Source organism: Sinohyriopsis cumingii, chromosome 12 (assembly GCF_028554795.1).
Source record: "Sinohyriopsis cumingii isolate HCF-2022 chromosome 12, ASM2855479v2, whole genome shotgun sequence".
NCBI lineage: Eukaryota > Metazoa > Mollusca > Bivalvia > Unionida > Unionidae > Sinohyriopsis > Sinohyriopsis cumingii.
The window spans coordinates 27,826,756-27,849,054 of NC_142972.1; the positions used below are offsets into that span (position 1 = coordinate 27,826,756).

General features: G+C 36.5%; 1 protein-coding gene across 1 annotated transcript in view; it reads left to right on the forward strand.

Moving 5' to 3' along the window:
- LOC149786152 (protein CIP2A homolog L-like) overlaps positions 1 to 22,299 on the forward strand; it is a 115,598-nt gene that overhangs the window by 38,482 nt on the left and 54,817 nt on the right. Inside the window, exons 8-11 of the mRNA XM_089976505.1 lie at positions 11,622 to 11,764; positions 14,660 to 14,735; positions 16,617 to 17,010; positions 20,543 to 20,684. Coding sequence (XP_089832631.1) covers positions 11,622 to 11,764; positions 14,660 to 14,735; positions 16,617 to 17,010; positions 20,543 to 20,684 — 755 coding nt within the window. The remainder of the gene's footprint in view (positions 1 to 11,621; positions 11,765 to 14,659; positions 14,736 to 16,616; positions 17,011 to 20,542; positions 20,685 to 22,299) is intronic.

The following is a 22,299-nucleotide window of genomic DNA, read 5'->3' on the forward strand; positions in this document are numbered from 1 at the left end:
CTCTGATAAATTGCGTGGCTGAGCGTGTTATCGAACATATGAAAAACGCTCGACGTGGATCTGGTTTGACTCAATTGAGGCTAGATAAAATTAACGCGTGGGCGAAGACTGTTGCTGATGGTGCATCGGTGGACGATGTAGCTGCGTTGAGTAAAAAACTTAAATTTCCAATTACCGTGAAAACGTTATCGGGAGAAATATTATACTCGTCGCTGTATAGATCTCGAGGAGCACCAATCGAGATTGTCGATCACAATTCTCACGCGTGGTCGCAATCGGTAATGATATTTCCGCGGGATCGTATGGTTAAATTTTATCCTGTAGATGTTGAGAATTTCGCGGAGAATAATTCCGATGATATGTTCAGATTTATCAAAAAATTAAGCGCATCTGATCCAATATCGATATGGTTATTCTCGAGCGAGGAAAGATACGATCAATTTATTTTGCCATGCGGTGATATTTACCGGGATGAAATATTACACAAGTCGATGAGAAAACTTGCAATGAAATATTCGTCTAATCCCGATCAGTTGCTAACGAATTGCTTTACAGTTCCGTCTGTGGCCGCTCACGCCGCTAGAGAGAAAAACTCGTGGAAGCCTACGAGGAATGAATATCTCGCTGATATTCAACTTAGTTGTATCGAATACGGCCATGGCGGATTGTGGAATACCAAGTACGATTTCGAAGATATGATTTCCGTTGACATGAGCGCGTGTTATCCTGGAAGTTTTCTTGGATATGGCGATTGTGCAGATTATTTTGCTAAATTCGGCCATCCTACCAGCGAAATGACAAGAGTAGCGATTAACGGACCGTTACCTAATTTTGTCATGACAGGATTCGCTTGTGTTACGTCGTTCGAGTTTGCTGAAAATTTACATAAAATTTGTTATATTTGGTTTGGCAGGCATTTATCTCAGCGCCGTTGGGTTCCTACGGTGTTATTGAGATATATGCTAGATTCGTCAATGTTAGTGTCGTTGACAGTGAGCGAGGCGATTATATCCTACAGAAAACAGACCGATGTGTGGCTACCGACGGACTGTGACAACGCGAAAGATATAGGAAGAAAAATAATTGGCAAATTTACTCAAGGTGGATCCGTTGATCATAAACATCGACACGCTAGATTATTTATCAACGACGCCGAGATGGATTTCATAATCGCCGATACGGTATCACGAGGAATATTTTGTAATAGGGAGAATATTATTATTGATGGAGCGAAGTTAGGTACCGTGATTAGCTACCTTGACGGAGAATCAGCGCAATATACGCATTTACGATCATCGATGCTCGCTTATGTTAGTATAAATTTGCTCTCGATGATAAACAAATTTTCTGATATCGCGGTAAGAGTCGCAACAGATTCGTTTTATATCGATAAAAAATACCAAGATAGGCTGGAAAATTTAATCACCGATGGTAGTTCATGGGGAACTTGGAGGATAAAAAATGAAGATATCCTAGATTATTGCGAAGACGCCGATGTTGAAGATCGCGATGAATTTCATCGAGGTAGATTTGGAGAAATATCGGCAGCTGCATCTGCGTTTGACCCAATTTCACGCAGCAAATTTGTCTACCTAAATGGACCTGGTGGTAGCGGTAAAACAACGCGAGCGATAAACTTATTTACGAACTCCGATATGATTGTATTGACTCCGACACATAGATTAGCGCGAGAAATAAAGCAGCGTGGCGTTAATTCGTGCACGTATCACAGTTATTTCAAATACAGCGGTGGATCATGGGACTCGGTGCGTATAGGCGATAAATATATCAACAAGATCATTATATTTGATGAGATTTGCACAGTGAATTTAGATATTTTAAAATCGATCTTGACTTGGTTGGAAGGGAAAAATACCGCTGTGATAATGTGCGGGGATCACGGCCAACCTAATCCTATTGATGGCGAATCGCCTCATGAATGGCTCAGAAACTTCGTTGATTATTACGAGGAAATCGACGCTGATTATAGATCGACGGATACTTTACTAACAGAATTCAAAAAATTGATTCGATTACAGCCGAATAAGATTCAATGTGACGTCATGAGGAAAATAATCGACGAGACTCCGATGAGCGATTTTCTAAATTTGTGGCGTCCCGATCATTTGATCGTCGCTAGTAGGAAAATTGTTCGTGATATTATTCAGGAAATGTTATTCAAGCTGCATTGCGAGAAATTTCCCACGTTGCAGGTACCGTTATGCTACAGGCCCACTGATACTCGATGACAAAATATTAATATTATTTTGCCATGTGGGAAGGAAAAGATTTTGGTCCTAAATGATATTATCTTTGTTGATATTAGTCTCGTTAATGACGCGATAAATGCAGAAAAATCACCGTGGAAATTAGGCTACGCAACAACGATACACTCATCGCAGGGATTGACCGTAGATGGCCAAGTTTGGATCGTCGATGATAGAATTTCTTGGTCAAATTTGGTATATTTGGCCGTGTCGAGAGTAAGAAAATTATCTCAACTAGGACGAATTCGAGTAAATTATCTTAGTGACGCTGGCGGTAGTTGAGTATCTTCTGGTACTATTTGTAATTCTTCCTTGGTAAATCCGCGTTGAGGCGCTAATGAATCTAGGATATAAATAGCTGGTCTTCCTGATGATCTTGCTATGGCGGATATTTTGTGAGTTGTAACGCTCCAGGTTGGGTCGGTTGCTCTTTTTCTGCCTCCTTCAGCCTCGCCTTCTTTATATAAATATCTGACTGTGACGCTACCTAGTACAGGTTGAATTGTGGAATCTCGCTTTAGGGGTATATTCGATTTTGTAATTGCAATTGCGGGTTTCATTGCTATTGTTCGAGTTGTCTCGTTATTTAACGCATTGATTACATGAGGCAATCTTGATACCCAATCGTGAGATCGATTATCTTGAATAAATTCACGCGCGTACTGGTATCCGAATAATCTTTCTGCATGAGTTTTATTGAATCTTTCGATGATAGCTTGATTGTGATGAACACCTACAATACCGCGACGGATTTTGACATTATTCTTTTTCATCAATGAAGTAACCGCACCAAGAAATTCTCGACCCGGATCAACCTGGAGAAGATTCGGCCATGTTAATGGGGATCGTGAATAAATTTCGTTAAATGCCTTTGCAATTTCCGTCGCTGTTTTATTCGATAATGGCTCTGCTTCTTTATACCTACTAGCGATATCAACGATGGTCAAAACGTATTTGTATGTGACTCCGTCGACGGTATCGTGAGGAAGAAACATAAGATCCGCTTGATGGACTTCATTAGGTACACTGACAGTGAAACTCGCATACGGTATTTTCTTAGGAGGAGGAAGATATATTTGCCAGATTGCCTGTTTTGATAGCCATGATTCAGCGACAGATTGTTTTACTTTAGCGGCTTTAGCGAGTTTGGCTATCGCTGATTTTCCTCGCCAAAATCCTCGCGGAGAATAATATATCTGCTCCATATTATTTACCAGCGCCGAGTACTAATTTACCTTTCATCGCGCCTTTTACCAGCCAGGTTGCTAATTTCTCTTTGAAACTTTTATTAGGAATCGCGTCTAATACGTGAATTAGCTTGATATCAGCGAGATGCCTTTGTTGTAAATCCCCGCTGCGATACGCGAGGTCGTGATAGTAACAAGCGTTATCGATTGCGTTTACCGGATCTTCACCTTGTTTTGGTTGGTCATTATCGTCGAGTCTGATATCGAGCCTCGTTCCGGGTCCACAATAATTGTATCCTGGCAGATGCTTTTCTCCGGGATATTTTGCCCAGGGAGTTCTGGGTAGATTTGACAAGGAGGCGGCAATGTCTCCTCCTGTTCTAGTTTTTTTTTTACAAATCTAAACTTGCGTGTCTTGCAAACTTCGCATTCTCCTGCAATTGCGTTCCTGTTATTTCGTGTAACGATTTCGGTTGGATTTATCGTAGCTGTGTGTGTGCGACACTTAACACAATATAGATCCATGTATTCTAGTAACATGAATGTAATTGATTTTTCAGCCACGAAACGACGCGAGCAGATAAAACATCATGCGGTATTGCCGAATTCGATTAGAATGATAATCATCGGTCCATCTGGATCTGGTAAGACGCAATTGTTATTGAATTTGATCATGCGATGGCTGAAATGGGACAAATTGTATTTGGTTGCACCATCCGTGGACGATCAACGTTGTTATCAAGTGCTAAAGGAATTTAGCGATAATACCGATGAAGGCACAATCGAATTCATCACAGACATAAATGAAGCTCCATCCGTGGAGAATTTGGACGGCGATGTTAATAATCTTGTTGTATTCGATGACGTTATGCTGGACAAGCAGACCAACCCGGCTAGGATATTCTCGCGTGGCAGACACAAGAACACCGATGTTATTTACGTAACACAGAGATATACGCAAATTCCAAAGGTGATTAGGGACAATTGCAATATTTTATCGGTGTTCAATGGCGTAGACACGCACACGCTGAGAAATATTCATCAGACCTGGTGCAACGGCGACATGGATATAAATAAGTTTAAAAATTTATTCAGCCGCGCTCAGGCAACACCGCACGGGTTCATCACGATAAATCTTCACGATCCATGCAGTCGGTATCGAATTGGTCTCGATCAAATTTATTCATGAAAAAGCAGCCCCTAATGACAACAAAAAACAAAAAAATTTCCTTCATTTATTTTTCCTGTCCTTAACGCTATATTTACTAACACACCGGCGCGACCAACCAATGCACTTGGTCTGAAATGCATGAAAATTAGCTTCCGTAGAAGGCTTTATTTTTGAATTCTGAGGCTTCTACGGAGAAAGTTCTCGTAGGAAGGTTTATTTTGGCTGGACGCACTGGTCTGTTCAACTTCCCTGCTGCTGGTGTTTATTATCTATTTATTGTTTCCAATTCTTTACGTGGTAACATTTTTCTCTCCAGTTTTGGTTCCTTCAGAGACTTGGGGTTGCTTTGTGTATTCCTGCAGGGGTCGGATACACTTACTATCTAAATCATTTTGTATCTAGGTACTGGTAAATCAGTGTATGCAAGGAATGGCGACAGCTTGCTAACTAGCTGCTATGTGTTCTTCAGTCTAGATTGACACAGCAGTAACCATGTATATATCTATACTCTATATTTGATTTATCACATTGAATTTTTTCACATAGCTATTGCATGTACGTATGTGTGTGTGTGTATGTATGTATGTATGTATGTATGTATGTTTGCTTCCTTTATTCAGTAAATGTTGTATAAAACACTTAGAGCTCTCATGCATGGAAAAAAGACCGGTAAATTTATAAATATTTTAATTTATTTACTGTGTTAAGGAATAATGCCAACACAGGTTTGGGAAGTGTGGCCACAAGAAGTCTTCTTGAACACTCGTCCAGACTGTATTAAATGTTCCAAATATACATGAACAGAATCCTTGTACATTTTGTAAATGATAGTCTGCAGAAAGCTGGAATCTTGCAGACTCCATTCAGCCACACTTATCAGAGTTTTCCGGCTTCTCAGTTACTGAAAATAAGGGGTCTACTGACCCTCCAATCAAATCACTATCTCTCATAGTTAAGGAGATACCACGACTATGTATCATTATTTCATTGCCTGCCATGGAGGATGAAATGCACTGCCTATCCCATAGCGTATTGCTGCCTTCCATTGTGCAGGATGTGCACCACTCATCTCGTGGCATCTGTCTGCCTTCCTGAAGTGCATCTGCCATCCCTTGAGGAGATACACCGCCTATATCATGGTGTGTTGCTACCTTCCTCTGATGAGGAGGTGCATGGCTCTTCTCAATACGTGTCATTGCCTCCCACTGAGGAGGAGATGCACCACCACCACCCATCAGAGGTATTGTTTCACATTGGGAGGGATCACTACTTCACTTTCTTTAGTGATGCATCTGTTGACAATCATGTATCCTCTGATCATTACACTATGGCCACTTGGTATGGGGATAGGGTTTGGACTGAGTGCCCTCTCTTCATCCTGTAACACCTCATTATGAACATTGGGAGTCTAAACAGTGGGCTTAGACTAGGCTAGGGGATTGGATTGGTATCCCCTTTCCTATTTTCACAATTAATCCCTAAGGCATGTGGGGTCTTCAACCTCAGGGGCCTTAGTCATGTATACCCCTTGGGATTTTGGATCTTGCCCTCATAACAGAGGTGATACTGTGGCATGTGTCCTGCCATCACCTCATCACCAGGTGAAAGCAGTTTGGAGAACTAGATATGTCACTTATTCCAGGGCTGACATATGTTCTCTCTTTCCAGCTCATGCCACTCCTTCAGCCCCTACTTACTAGTGTTTTGTGTTTTGTACTGGAATTAGCACAGAGTGTTCCTATACCCACTTCACCTCCTAGGGACTTGGTGATGTGCACACACTCTCCAGCTCAGAGTGTCTTTGATGATGCTATCTCCATTTGCTGGTAGACTCTAATGAGTTCGACATGGAGGAAGCGCAAGTGACGCCTATTCTTATGAATTCTCCATCATCTCTGTTAAATGTGGAAGAGGAGGTATGGTCTTTTGACAAGGCAATAAATGAAGCTTAATGTCTCTTACTCCTGACTTGTGCCCCAAACCTGCCACAGTCTAAAAAGATCCTTTCTAGTCTGGAAAAGATCATGGTGGCTCAGTCTCAAACATACCTCCTCCACCTTCCCCATTCTTGTACAATTGAGGAAATTGCTGAGAGGTTTTTGATGGGCCAAAATATTAATCAGCAATGTTATGGGTGAACTGTTCCCTCCTCAATGTTGCAACCTTGGTTCTCCCAGTTCGCAGATACATTCCACAAATGTGGCCTGCAAAACCTCCCTAACTTGCTGGTGCGATCAGTGTGGGTATTTCAAGTGGAGCCTGTGCATGCTTTTTCGTAAAAGACATTGAAGTTATGGAACAGAAAGTCTGATTACTCATCACCATAGCTTCACATGGCGACCTTTTCTAAGCTGCTTCTTTTAGTATGCTGAGAGAAGCCTCCTTGAATCCAGTGCCTTTGACATGTGCTGGAAGCTGTTGCCAAGACATCTTGGCATGCACCTTCTGTTTCTGTGGCTTTGTCAGCAGAACTTCTTTACATCCCCTGTGACATGACTCCTTAAAGGTGCTACTTGATCACAGTAAAGACCTCCTTAGGGCTGCTCTGCTTGAGGATTAGAGTCTGTTTGTAGGCCTTATTTCTACCATATCATCCTTGTTGGATCATCAGCATAGATCTTTCACATCCATTCCTGGCCCGTTAATATCGGCCAGGAAGCATGTTAATGTGAATTGTCCTTAAGGGCTTTCTACCAAGTTCTTCCAGCAGACACAACCCCATCCAATATGCAACTGCAAGATGGACCTCATCGTCCTTTAGCTTACAGAAATGGAAAACAGACTTTCCCATTGAACCTGAAAAGGAAAGAGACAGTTTTCACAGCCATCTTCTTTTCTTTTGAGTTGTCCCCTGATGCACATCCCTCTCCCAGGCATTCCTATCTGTGCTTGTCTAGGCCTCTTTTTCGAGGCCTGGTCAAGCATCACAGATGATGGTTGAGTCCTTTCAATAGTGAATGAGGGGTACCGACTCCAGTTTCAGGAGCTAACTTCTCTATCCAAGATCCCCACCTTTCTTCAACAACCCAATCTGGTGAAACTGAGGGTGGAAGCGCACAACATTTTACAGAAAGGGCAGTCAAGAGCCTCCTGAATGATTAGTCTCCTGCCTTGTATTAATGGATCTTCCTGGTCACCATGGAAAGTGGAAAGTTTTGCATTATAATCGACCTCTCCCCTTCAGACCAGTTTTTTCTGGAGGAACCTTTCAAAATGGAGACCACCTACTCAATCAAGAGTGTGCTTCGACTGTCCAATTGGGCAGTCCCAATCGATCTGCAGGATGCTTATCTACACATTCCTATGTTGTCTCTGCACAGCTTTTACTTAGACCAGGAAGTTTTGCAGTTCTGGGTCCAACCATTTGGAATTTCTTCTGCTCTCAGAGTTTATACCCAAGTTATGGGAATAGTGGCAGGATACCTCCAGTTACTGGGAACATCAGTTCTCCAGTATTTTGGCTGATCCACTATGTTTATATCCAGTCCCTTCATCATGATCTTTACTATTGTCGGTCCATGGTAACTCATTTTAGCCATTTTCTCAACCTCAAGAAATCAGAACTCATTCCATTGTAAGACTGAACTTAGAATTCCACTGCATTGGATAGATCGAATCCTGACTCGGTTAGAGACGCTACAAGCAAAGTCTTCTTTGTTCAACTGTATTTGTCCTTTCTGGAAACCTTGAACACTACTGCTGACTTGGTTCTAATAGAATACCTTCATATGCGACTCTATTATTCCTTCTTCTTGCATGGTGGAACCTCACAAAGATTCTCAGTCAACACTGGTAATTATCACCATTTTGCAGTTGTGGACAAATTGGGACAGATTTATGAATGGAATCCCCATGTATGCACCCAAACCCCACTCCTATCTGTTTGCCAACGCATTAGGTTCTGGTTGGGGTGCTCATTTAGAACTGGAGAGCATAATTTTACAGGGTTTCTGGACCATTCCTCCACACAAACAACCTAGAAATGAAGGCTGTTGCCTAGCATTGCAAGGGTGCATCAGCAGAGTATGGGGTCCATGTGTCATGGTCCCCTCTGACAACACATCCATAGTAGATTATCTATGACATCATGGAGGCACACATGCCCCATCTCTTTGTGTGGAAGTCTAAAACCCCCCTGTGCTGGACCTCCTCAGAGAACACAACTGCCAGAGTTTTACATTTTCCAGGCCAGAAGAAATGTTTTGGTGGACAGTCTATCCAGAACTGGCAGAGCCATCCTCACAGGATGGACTGTTTACTGCTCTGTTACAGAGTCCCTTTTCTTACTATGGGGAAGGTACCTACTGGATCTGTTTGCATCCAGGCTCAACAAAAGTCTTTCATTTTATGTTTCTCCTGTTGTGGATCAAAGAGCATGGGCAGTGGATGCTTCAGTTTCCAGTGGGATTGTTTGTTCACTGATGCCTTCCCATCTGACTGATCCCTGCAAAAAGTTGAAATTTCTACTACTCAGATTGTTCTCATAGCCCCTCTGTGGCCTAAGTGCCTGTGGTTCAGTACTCTTCTAGACCTGTTCATCTCTTGATCCAGGTCTCTTCCTCACAGGAGAGATTTTCTATCACAACATCCAGGATCACTCCACCACAACAACCCACAATTATTCCACATTCACTCCTGGCTCATCTCAAATGATCTCACACCCAGAAAACATTTTCAATCCGAGTTGCCAGTTGCCAGGAGAGCTTCGACATCCAAGGTCTATGATGCCAGGTGGACAGGCTTCTCTGATTGGTTATGTAGGAAACGTGTTGATCCTAGCTGCCCCTCTGCAACTTCTGTTGCTGATTTCCTTTTGTTTCCATGGAGAACAAAAATGCTCTGTATCCACTATCAAGGGCTATAGAGGTGTCATTTCAGACACATTTAAATTCTCTGAAGGCACTGTGATTGGTTCGGATTCACACTTTGCTGATCTCATTAAATATTTTGAGCTGCAGCCAACCCTTCTTACTGTCAAATTCAGTTAAACAATAGCTATGGGTAAGATATTACTGTTATTGAAATGTAGTTTTGGTGGGAGGTAAAACTAATTTAGCTGACAAATGTGTGTATCAGCCAACTTAAGTGATGTGATGTTGATTCAATATTTTTGTCGGATGATTGATAAAGTGTGAGTGAAGTGTCAGTATTCTGCTGTTATTAATATGTTTCATTTGTAATAGCAATAGTTTTAGTATTTTAGTGTATAGTGTGTTTCATTTGTAATAGCAATAGCTTTAGTATTTTAGTGTATTTGTTTCATTAGTAATATAATAGTTTTAGTATTTTAGTGTATAGTATGTTTTATTTGTAATAGCAATAGTTTTAGTATTTTAGTGTATAGTATGTTTTATTTGTAATAGCAATAGTTTTAGTATTTTAGTGTGTAGTATGTTTCATTAGTAATACAATAGTTTTAGTATTTTAGTGTATAGTATGTTTCATTAGTAATGGCAACAGTTTTATTATTTTAGCATATTTTATGTTTCATTAGTAATACAGTAGTTTTATTATTTTAGTGTATAGTATGTTTCATTAGTAATACAATAGTTTTAGTATTTTAGTGTATAGTATGTTTCATTAGTAATACAGTAGGTTTAGTATTTTAATGTATAGTATGTTTCATTAGTGATACAATAGTTTTAGTATTTAGTGTATAGCATGTTTCATTAGTAATACAGTTGTTTTAGTATTTTAGTGTGTAGTATGTTTCATTAGTAATAGCAACAATTTTATTGTTTTAGCATATTGTATGTTTCATTAGTAATACAGTAGTTTTAGTATTTTAGTGTATAGTATGTTTCATTAGTGATAGCAGTAGTTTTATTATTTTAGTGTATAGTATGTTTCATTAGTAATAAAATAGTTTTAGTATTTTAGTGTATAGTATGTTTCATTGTAATACAATAGTTTTAGTATTTTAGCGTGTAGTATGTTTCATTAGTAATAGCAATAGTTTTAGTATTTTAGTGTGCAGTATGTTTCGTTAGTAATACAGTAGTTTTAGTATTTTAGTGTATAGTATGTTTCATTAGTAATACAATAGTTTTAGTATTTTAGTGTATAGTATGTTTCATTAGTAATACAATAGTTTTAGTATTTTAGTGTATTGTATGTTTCATTAGTAATACAATAGTTTTAGTATTTTAGTGTGTAGTATGCTTCATTAGTAATATGATAGTTTTAGTATTTTAGTGTATAGTATGTTTCATTAGTGATACAATAGTTTTAGTATTTTAGAATCATGTTCATTCGGATTAAGCATGGATGAATAAAACAAGACCTGCTTTCTTGAGGATTTAAATTTTTGACAATATTTTCACTTGAATGAAGAAGCGATTTGCATAAGTATTAAATGTAATTTTCATTTATAATATCATTTCCTATTATTTCTTTCATTTTAAGTAATAACATTCTCTGAATACCTCATCTCTTATCTGTCACAACATAGTGATTTAAGGAAGTGAGTGGAAATTATGGCTACCAGACATTGTATAAATGTGTGCACTGAAACAGTATAAAATGCTTTATAATTCTTGATTTTAAGAGGGTGAAAATTAAACAGACACATGCAAAAGGTAATATTTTTAACCAGATTAAAGAAATACTTTTGATGTATCAAATAGCTTTATTAATCTCTATGAATGAATCACTGTCAAAAAAGGATGGGTCTTTCTTTATCATATGTGGATAATTTTTAGTTGGGTCTTTAAATTTGTGATTGAGCACAACAACAAAATCCATCAAATTGGGTGCCCTACAAAAATTGATATATTACAGTATATGTGCTACAGTTTTCTCATTTCTTAAAAAAGACAGTCTTATGTGGTCTTCTTTTTTCAAACTTTATTTTATAATTTGTCTTTTAAGTGAGTGCTTTCTTGATTTGCCTCATTGTTTATAATGCTGTAATACTTTTCATTTAGAAGAAGAAAAGTCTTTATGTGCACATAAAGAATTGATGGTAAAAGAATTGTTTTCTTCTTTCATTTACAGTTATTCTCTGTTCAGAATATCAACAAGACATTTCAGACAGTGTTCAACTATGTGATCAGTGGGGATGCCTTGTGTCGGCTGTACTCTGTAGATTTATTCAAAGAATTGTTGAAAATAACAAGATTTCAGGAACCATTTGTCAGGTAAGGGTTGACTTACCAATATCAGATACTGAAGGAAATTGATTTTTGCAGGCTGTGAACTTTTTTAATATTTTCCATCAATATGTTTTAAATATAGTTTTGAATGTTTTAATTCCCAGTATGTGATCAGAACCTATAAACCACACAAATATGTCCTTTATGAAGAGTGGTTCTTTATATGGGGGTAATAATTTGAAAATTGACAAAATAAGTATAGTTCTTAATGAGTGGGTGAGCAGTGTGTGGATGTTCCACACAAGGCAGGTTTATTGTATTCTTCTTACTACAAGTTTTATTTGTAGAATGATGTTGTACAATTATGGAAGAATGAATTTGTATTCTCTGAAGGTGAGGTATTGCTCTACATGTTTTGCCATTGATTAACGTATCCTAAATATATCATACCATGTCCTAAAAATTGTAGTTTTCTGCAGTTTTAACACAAGTCAAGAAAGATATTTATTGCCATATTAAAGCATGTTTTATCAAGAAATCTGCAGCAGAGAAGAATTTCTGGCTGTTTTATTCGTCTCCCGATTTCCATTATAATGATATTTGTCAGCCCTACCCACAAGGCTAGGTTGAATAACATTTGTGTGCATTTACAAAAGCACCTGAACATTTGAAATTGTTGCTGTCTTAATTTTGTGTAGAAATTGAATAGGATTAGAGGTAATAATAATAAATGAATAAACAAGAGGGACAAATAAACATAGTCATCATGAGTGTATACAGAGATGATTGTTTGAGATATTTTCTTCAGGTCCCATGACAAATACATGTACAGAGATGATTGTATGAGATAATTCCTTCAGGTCCCATGACAAATACATGTACAGAGATGATTGTATGAGATATTTCCTTCAGGTCCCATGACAAATACATGTACAGAGATGATTGCATGAGATATTTCTTTCAGGTCCCATGACAAATACATGTACAGAGATGATTGTATGAGATATTTTCTTCGGTCCCCATGACAGATACATGTACAATAAAATAATCAGATCAGTTTATGCTGCAGTTAAAATCTTTAGATATTTGGGATAGACTAACTCAGAAGCCTTTCTTTCCTTTTGGGGTTTATTACAGTAAAAGTCTATAAAAAAATTTTAATAATAGAAAATAAATCAACATGAAATTAAGGTAGTTTATATACACTTGTACACACACAGTAAAATTTGGTAGAATTCAATAGACCTCATGAAAATTATGTTTAATATCACACAGTAAACTTTACAGTTATCAAAATTATGCTAACAGCACACAGTAAACTTTGCACCTACCAAAATTATGTTAAGGTTGTTCTCTACAGATATTACATTCTTCTCACAGAGTGACAGGTGTAAGGAGAATCTTTTTGCATGTGCAACATATGCACATTGGAGAGAATGTTGGCCTACTTCCATCCTGCTTTCATGAACTGTGGCTGATTTAAATGGCTGTTTCCATTTGCTCAAAAGGTCAAGTTAACTAGTCCAAAGTACACCAAGTTTAGCAGTAATTTAAACAGGGACAGTGAATTTTGCAAGAGTAGACAAACCAGCTTCTGAAAGTGCATTGAATGAATTACAAAATACATAATAAATAAAACAAAGTTATTGTCTCTTTTGATTTACCTTTCATGTGTAGGAAGTTAAAATGACCAAGTGGAGGTAGCATTTTTTTTATAGGTGCACATCTGAAGTAAGGTCAAGATGTATACTCCATAACCCAAATTACACCCATCAATCATACACCAAATTAAAGCAAATTGGAAGTACATTAAAAATCTCAGATATACAAGGTCTTTTTAAATATCCATGATAACCAGTGAGGAAAAACAAGGAAATATTTTTTCTTTAAAAATCAAACCTCTGCAATATATGAAACTGTCAAGAGCAACCTATTAGCATGGAGTATACCTTGTTATAATTAGATGCACTTTATCAAAATTATGTTAATATTGTACAGTAAACATTATACTTATCAAAATTATGTTATAGATGACAGTAAAGTTTGCACTTATCAAAATTATATTATAACATACAGTAAATTTAGTACTATGGACTTGGGTAGAATTAGATGCACTTTATCAAAATTATGTTTAAAAGCATACAGTAAACATTGTACTTATCAAAATTATGTTATAGATTACAGTAAAGTTTGTACTTATCAAAATCATATTATAGCATACAGTAAATTTAGTACTATGGACTTTGGTAGAATTAGATGCACTTTATCAAAATTATGTTTAAAAGCATACAGTAAACATTGTACTTATCAAAATTATGTTATAGATTACAGTAAAGTTTGTACTTATCAAAATCATATTACAGCATACAGTAAATTTAGTACTATGGACTTTGGTAGAATTAAATGCACTTTATCAAAATTATGTTTAAAAGCATACAGTAAACATTGTACTTATCAAAATTTTGTTAATGACATACAGTGAACCTTGGTAGAATGCAAGAGATTAATTTTATGAAAATTAAGTTAACAGCATGCAGTAAACTTTGCTCTTATAAAAATTATGTCAATAGCACATTATTAACTTTGCATTTATCAAAACTATGTTGACAGCATGCAGTATAGTTTGGTAGAATTACATGGACTTTATATGAAATTAAGGTTACAGCAAACATTGCAATGATTGAAATTATGTCAGTAGTGCACTATAAGTTTTGCACTCATAAAAAATTATGTCAGTAGCACATTGTAAACTTTGCACTTATAAAAATTATGCGACTAGGACACAGTAGACATTTACACCTATCCAAATTTATTTTAATAGCATACAGTAAACTTTGTTAGAATTGGATGCAAAATTACACTAATGATAGATTTCATAGTCTGAAAATTAAAATAATTAAGAAAGGATGTTTTAAAAGTTATTGTTTATGTATTTTGCAGGTATGATTATTTGTCTACAAGTATTGAAAAAGTTTTAATGCTTCTTTCAACTTGCACAGCCGAATCTGTTACAAAGGTAAATGTCATTCATTTATAAATCATTTGTCATACAGATTCCTATTCTGATCCCTTATCTTGTATTACATTATCAAGTTAATTATTCATATTCATTTGAACAGCCTATCAGATCAGTGTCAGCTATTTATAAGTAGCCCATAGCAAATTGGGTTTAATGATATACATTTACCTTATACTTGTATTGAATATAAGTAGCCCATAGTAAATTGGGTATAATGATACACATTTTCCTTAGATTTGTATTGAAATACATTGATTCCTCACTAAAACATTCCCCATTATACAGTATAATGTGGATATTATAGGTTTGGAGTATTACCATTATACTAGTTCACCGCTGTATGTTTTCAGGTGGTAAGTATCATGGTACTTTTTCACTGTACCAGTAGATAGGTAGTTTATATCAATAATGAAGGTATGGAAATTACAAAGAAATTTTCTTTAACATTTCATGATATTAAAAGCATTTTTTTTTCGTTTTTTAGACAAAATAATTTTTTTAATTAAAAAAAACCACTTTTATCTTGTATTCATTTTGAATATTAAAAAGATATTTATGATTTTTTTAAATCATGTTTGATGTGCGTCACATATGCCAAGTGGAATGTTGTGAAAGATGTTCGTGCCAAATGCATCTTTTGAAAAAAATGTTGGATTTTTAAAAAAAGTCATTTCATTACTCATTTCCTATGTATGTTAATGTATTAACTATGTGCATTCCTTTGTGAGACTGAGTCATCCTAAGATTTTGAGGTGGGCAATTGTTTTCTGTTTGGATTTTATGTAATTTCTAAACTGCACTAATATATTTTCTCATTCTTGAGAAAGTATGTGTATTGCATAAGTATCTGGCTTACTGGCTGTCCTTGAAAAATATCATGCCTGGGCATTAGCTTCCCACCCATGTGTTTTTCATATCAATAGTATAGCCAGTAAATTGTAGGCTTCAGTGTCAACACTTCCTTTTTTATTATTTCACTCTCTGGTGTCAAAATCCCACTTTAGTTACAGTTTTTAGAGTTAAATAGCAAGTATAAAATATTTTATTTGGTGCCAAAATTTTATCATACACTTTTCTAATTCTATAACAAAATGAATCAGGTAATAGGAAAATAGTTTTGCTTTGTAAGCAGCATGCAAAACATGGTAAATAAAAAACATGCAAGTATTATAGTTGTCAAATGATTAAACATGTCTGACAGTATTTAGTCCTAATCATTTGTCTACCTGATGTATTATCAGTATTGGCAGCTTAATTGAGACTCAAAAAAGTGTGTCTTTGAGATTTTATATATGGAGTAAAACCCAACTTGAAAGAAATGTTGCTGCTTCTCATAAACTTTAATATGAATCTCTTTGATTTGTCTAATTTCAGATGAATTTGTTTGTTCCATTTTTGCACTTTATTTATGCAAATTACCATAATGTGCTTCCTTTAATATGTTTATAAAGGACATTCCATGACATCCTCCTTGTTGTTTAGAGCCAGTTAAGTTATGTGTGAAATGGTGTTTTTTTTTTAAATATTTGACCACCTTACCTTTTAATTGCCTTGGTGACTGTTAGTTGTATAAACTTTCTAAAGGATGTTTTTTTAAATTAGCTGTAAGTAGGACTGTTTACTGTTTATACATACTATATGTTTCAGTGTACATTGAGATGGTAAGAAATCTCTGAAGCCTTTCTCTCCCAAGATTCCTAAAAATCTTATTTTGCGAAACAATTGCCTCAGGGGATTTGGGAGCTTAATTCATCTTTTTAGTGTGACACATTGTGGCAGATATGACTTTGAATAATAGGAAACTGAGTAAATAGCATTGTTAAATGAAAGATCCATGTAGTTGTACAAAATACTTCAAAATAACCTTTTCTTTTCCAGATTTTTGAGCTACTAGTAACATTTTGCTCTGTGCCAGGCATAAGGCCAGTAGTATGTAGAAGTGTAATGGTGGCTTTTCCCATTCAAGATGCAGCCATTTTCCCAAAACTGAGCCAGACTCCACTCAGCAAAATTCCTGACCCTCTATTGGCCACTGTTCACTGGGCAGGACAGCTGACCGACATTAGCAACATGGCACCAATAATGGCTTTTGACTTCCTGGCAGAGATGTATGAGGAATTGGTCTTCTCAAACACAAGAGTACAGTACAGCAGACATGCAGCCTTACTCTTACCAGCTGTTGTTAGTACATTGAACATTTCCTTTGATGGTGAAAGTGCCTCTCTGAGGAAAAAGTGTGCCAAAATTGTCAAGGCCATAAAGTTATTAATTGGTATCCTTTTCAGCAATAGTCTGTAATTGTTGCTTACAACCACAGACACAAAATATAAGTTTAGTAATTCTTCCATCCCACTGATGGAGCATATAATTTTTGAGAAAACTTTAAACCTTTTCTTCTACTTAGAAAAAAATGTATTTTTTGTCAAAGATTTTAACCTAGTTTCTAGATAGTTTGGCATTTGAGCATCTAAATAACTAGTTGCATTTACAAGCTTCTGTAACAAATACATTTTCCACTGTATTCCTATCGACCTTTCACGACATGTCCAATTTATTAATTCTCTGCAGTTTTGTAATTCAGATGATTTGTCACACACTTGTTAATGACTGATGGTTGAAAGATGCTGGACTCTAGCCCTTCATTTATATAGGTATGCCAGAAGAACTTGGCAGTTCCAACCCACAGCTGTTCATGCAGTATATTGAACATTTTAAAATTTCCCTTTGTGGAAAACTTATTACAACATGTTGCATGTTTATGTGTTCCACTTGTTCAGTTTAGATAATATTTGCATTGCCAATAAAGGTATGAGTGAATAAATGTGTTACCAAAAATGCAAATGCAGAAGGTTACCATGAGCAATGATTTGTGTATTGAACCTTTGGAAATTTAAGATGGGGCAGGCCCTAAGGAGGGTAGGGCAAAACACAGAGAGAGTGGGGCAGCCCCTAATGCTGGCAGGCCACAACCCAGAGAGGGCAGTGTACAGCGCCCATCTAGAATAGGCAGGGACAACACCATTTTAGCTAATCATCGGCATAATGTTTTCTCATGGCACAGATTGCTCATTAGACAGCTATCCCAGTTGTCTTTGTGGCATATTGCTTGATAAGCAATCAGCTATCCCAGTGGTCTGTATGACAAATTGCTCATTAAATGGTCAGCTGTTTCAGTAGTCAGTATGACAAATTGCTCATTAAACGGTCAGCTATCCCAGTAGTCTGTATGACAAATTGCTCATTAAATGGTCAGCTGTCTCAGTAGTCTGTATGACAAATTGCTCATTAAATGGTCAGCTGTCTCAGTAGTCTGTATGACAAATTGCTCATTAAATGGTCAGCTGTCTCAGTAGTCTGTATGACAAATTGCTTATTAAACGGTCAGCTATCCCAGTGGTCTGTATGGAGGAATAATATAACTTCATCAGTGACTTGTTGCAAAATGCTGGCAGTGTCTTATATTGCACCAATTTCCAATAAATGTCCAATTTTTAGTAGCCATATATTGTAGTCTTGGTGGCAATAATTGCAGGTCACTGGTATTGTTAGTCCATGGCAATAATTATAGGTCACTGTTATTGTTAGTTGGTGCCAATAATTTCAGGTCATGGGTATTGTTAGTTGGTGGCAATAATTGCAGGTCACTGGTATTGTTAGTTGGTGGCATTAATTGCTCGTCACTGTTGGTAGCAATAATTGCAGGTGATTTGTATTGTTAGTTGGTGGCAGTAATTGCTCGTCACTGTTGGTGGCAATAATTGCAAGTCACTGGCATTGTTAATTGTTGGCAGTAATTGTAGGTCACTGGTATTGTTAGTTGGTGGCAATAAATGCAGGTTGCTGTTGGTGACAGTAATTACAGGTCACTGATAATTGGTGGCAATAATTGCAGATCACTGTTAGTTGGTGGCAATAATTATAGGTTAGTGGTAATGTTGGTGGCAATAAATGCAGGTCGCTGTTGGTGGCAGTAATTACAGTCACTGTTAATTGGTGGCAATAATTGCAGATCACTGTTGGTGGCAATAATTATAGGTCACTGGTAATGTTAGTTGGTGGCAATAAATTCAGGTCGCTGTTGGTGGCAGTAATTACAGGTCACTGTTAGTTGGTGGCAATAATTGCAGATCACTGTTGGTGGCAATAATTACAGGTCACTGTTAGTTGGTGGTGATAATTACATGTCACTGTTAGTTGGTGGCAATAATTGCAGATCACTATTTGCCAGTTGCATGTCTAGTACATCATTACAGGAATCAACACTGACTGGTATGATTTAACTTACCTTATTTATATTTTAAAACTTCAAAGACTGTATGTCATTTACGATAAAAGGATTTATGTTCAGAAACAAATTCAAACTGAAATAAGCACATAACTGCCAAGTGTCCCATTTTTATGTATTTGTCCCCTATTTTGGACCAGAATATGGATGTATGTTTTAATTGTTAAAAATCCATTTTTTTTGTAATAACAAATTAAATTAAAAATTTCCTTGCAATTTTCTGTTTAGAACGGGTACCCAGTTCCATTCTGAGAGAAATGTATCACATGTATATAGGGATATAGAGTTCTGACATTCGTAAAACTGAGGCTACCATCCTTGCAATTTTCTGTTTAGAACGGATACCCAGTTCCATTCTGAGAGAAATGTATCACATGTATATAGGGATATAGAGTTCTGACATTCGTAAAACTGAGGCTACCATGCCCATATTTAACCATCATATTGGATTGCGCAAAGCAGTTGCTGCTATCACTGTATCTGATCTTTGTAATATTCAACTTCTAATAATGTCAAAAAGGAAAGCAAGAGATTCAGAATTTTCTCCAGGAAAGAAAAGAAAACAGAACTGGAAGGACAATTATGCTGTTGTATTTAGATTTGTGAAACCATCTACTAATGGAAAAAACTTGGTGTTTTGCGTATTGTGTAATTGTGATTTTGCTGTTAAGCATGGATGCACCCATGACATACAGTAGCATGAAAAAGCAAATAAACATGTTGCTGCTTCATCATCAACAACTCAGTCTGAACTTACGATGCTTATAAATACCAGAGAGAACATGATATAATTCAATTAGAGTTCGGTTTACTAAATTTCTTTTAGAAATGTATCTTCCTGATTTCAGTTACTAGTTTTACTTGTGATTTTTTTTTGCACACTTTTTCCAGACAGTAAATTCGCAAAGGATTACTAGGTTTGCTAGAATGAAAATAGTTCAGTAAAATAAAATCACGCAGAATTCAGATCATACAGATCATCAGTGAAAGATGGTACATTGGAATTGATAATAACTGGGGAAAAAACAAGGTGGCTTAGAGGCTTCCATAAACAGCCTGTGTCTGAGTGTGTTGCACTCTTGCACCTTCTGAATGGGCACCCGAATGGAGCAGTGTGCCTGTCAAAAGGTGCAAGAGTGCAGCACATGCATCTTAGACATTAAATAATTAAGTAAGTTACTGTCTTACTTTACTGATGGTTGTAGATGTTGTAATTAGTTATATATGCATTAAAGTTTTAAAAATCAGTCTTCCTAAGAATCTGTATTTTTGTCATAAGCAGTCAGTATTTTTGAGGGGTTGGTAGCTATGTAAGCAGAGTTTGGATATGGTTTGTAAATGTACAGGTTAGTCGTGTAATGAGATTGAATTCTTAAATAGTTTTTGTATTTATAAATTTTACGAATTTGAATGAGCACCTTTTGAAACATTGCATTTTTACTTCCAATAATCTCTGACGTACTGTAAAAGGTATGTACATTGGTTTATTGCCAGTTATTAATCCTAAATACAGCCATAGTTCTGTGTGGAGAAGATGAATTGAAAGATCAGATAATTATGCATATAGACTCCGCCACGCTGTACAGACTGCTAGAGTTCCAGTTTACTTCCAATGCTGTTATCAGAAAGTCCAAGTATCTAATACAGAAAGAGGAATGGTGGTCAGTAGTTGTTTATTGTATATTAGAAAATCAAAAACAACATAGCCAATATGAAATTTTAAACAAATATGATTAGAATACAAGATTATCATATATATATCTGTTGGCAATTAAAGAATCACATTGAAAAGAAATGAGTTATAGCTGTATTATTTGTCAACATTTCAGAATGCTAAAATAACATTTTTTTTAATGATGTAAGTCCTCTTTGATAAAATCCTTCCCTTTGATATAAACAAAATTATGTTTAAAGATATTTATTCGAATGTGGGCTCAACATACAGGTGATGACATTTTGTTAGGATATGGCAATTTTCTTTCTTCATCAAATTCAAGATGCAGTTATTTTACCTTTATCATTGGTACATAGTTTCTCTTTGGAAAACATAACTTAGTCACATTAACATTAGGAAATAACCTGTGCTAGTTCTGAATTTATCCCTCCCTGAAAGATGAAAAACACTTTCCATGTATATATCATATAGACATTGGGGAGTAGCTCTTACAGATTAATGCCGACTGCTCCAGTGGCCTAGTAGTTACAGCATCTGCCTTGGATGTGGGAGGTCACGGGTTCAAACCCCAGGTGAGTCATACCAAAGACTTATAAAAATGTCACTAACAGCTGCCTTGCTAGGCGCTCAAAGTTAAGAGGTTAGTCATAGGACTTGTGTCAGGCCAATGTGGCAGGGTGGGACATCATGCTACATGTCTGCAGCATGATGCCTCAATGATAGACATCACTATAAACTGCCACTCTGCAGATGTTGTAGCGATATGATTGAATAATTGTTAAAGCTACATTAAAAATTCAAATCATGCACACACACAGATTAATGTCCCTGCCCCTGCTACATGGCCATCCACATTCCAGATGTTTACCACTTGAAGCCTTTACTCAAAATGGTAAATAGTGCCTCCAAAATTTGTTGTAATGATTCATAACTTTTAGAATATCTAGCAAAATTTCTTGATTTTTGTAGAAAGTCAGAATTCTTTTGTACTTTGTGTGAAGAACATTTGTGGATTTTTTATGTGAAGTTTTTCATATTTCTGCCATTTATAATTGTCTCACTGATATCTGTAAGACTCATACATTTTGATTGTCATATTTTTAATTGGCAGTGTTAAACTTTAGTTTCTTATGCATTTCTTTTATAGGTCTGGGTTAGGCAAGTTTGCCTAATTAAATATAATTTGTATATTTTGTTGTCTGTACTTGATTTTTCGTAACACCCAATTAGTGTGTTTGCATCATGGGCCATAGACATATGGCCTAGTGTCTAAAAATGGTAGTTGAAATAGGAGAGAAGAGGGAACATTTTAATTTATCCAAACAGAACTTGCTGAGTATTCATCCGAATTTGAAATCGATTACAAGTATTATGAGGTATGTAGTGATACCATCTCTATAGCCAGCAAAGATTTCCAAAAGTGCACCAACAGTGAGAATCACTTCTGACCCCATGGAAGCTGTGGCAGGCTCTGTTAGAACTGCTAATGCTATGTCTCATACAAGCAGCTCTGCCACTGAAGTTGTCAACAAGAAATTTGGAGGACCCTGGGATGAATTTTACTCCATTTTATGAGCCCACTGTGTGCAAGTCCACACCCT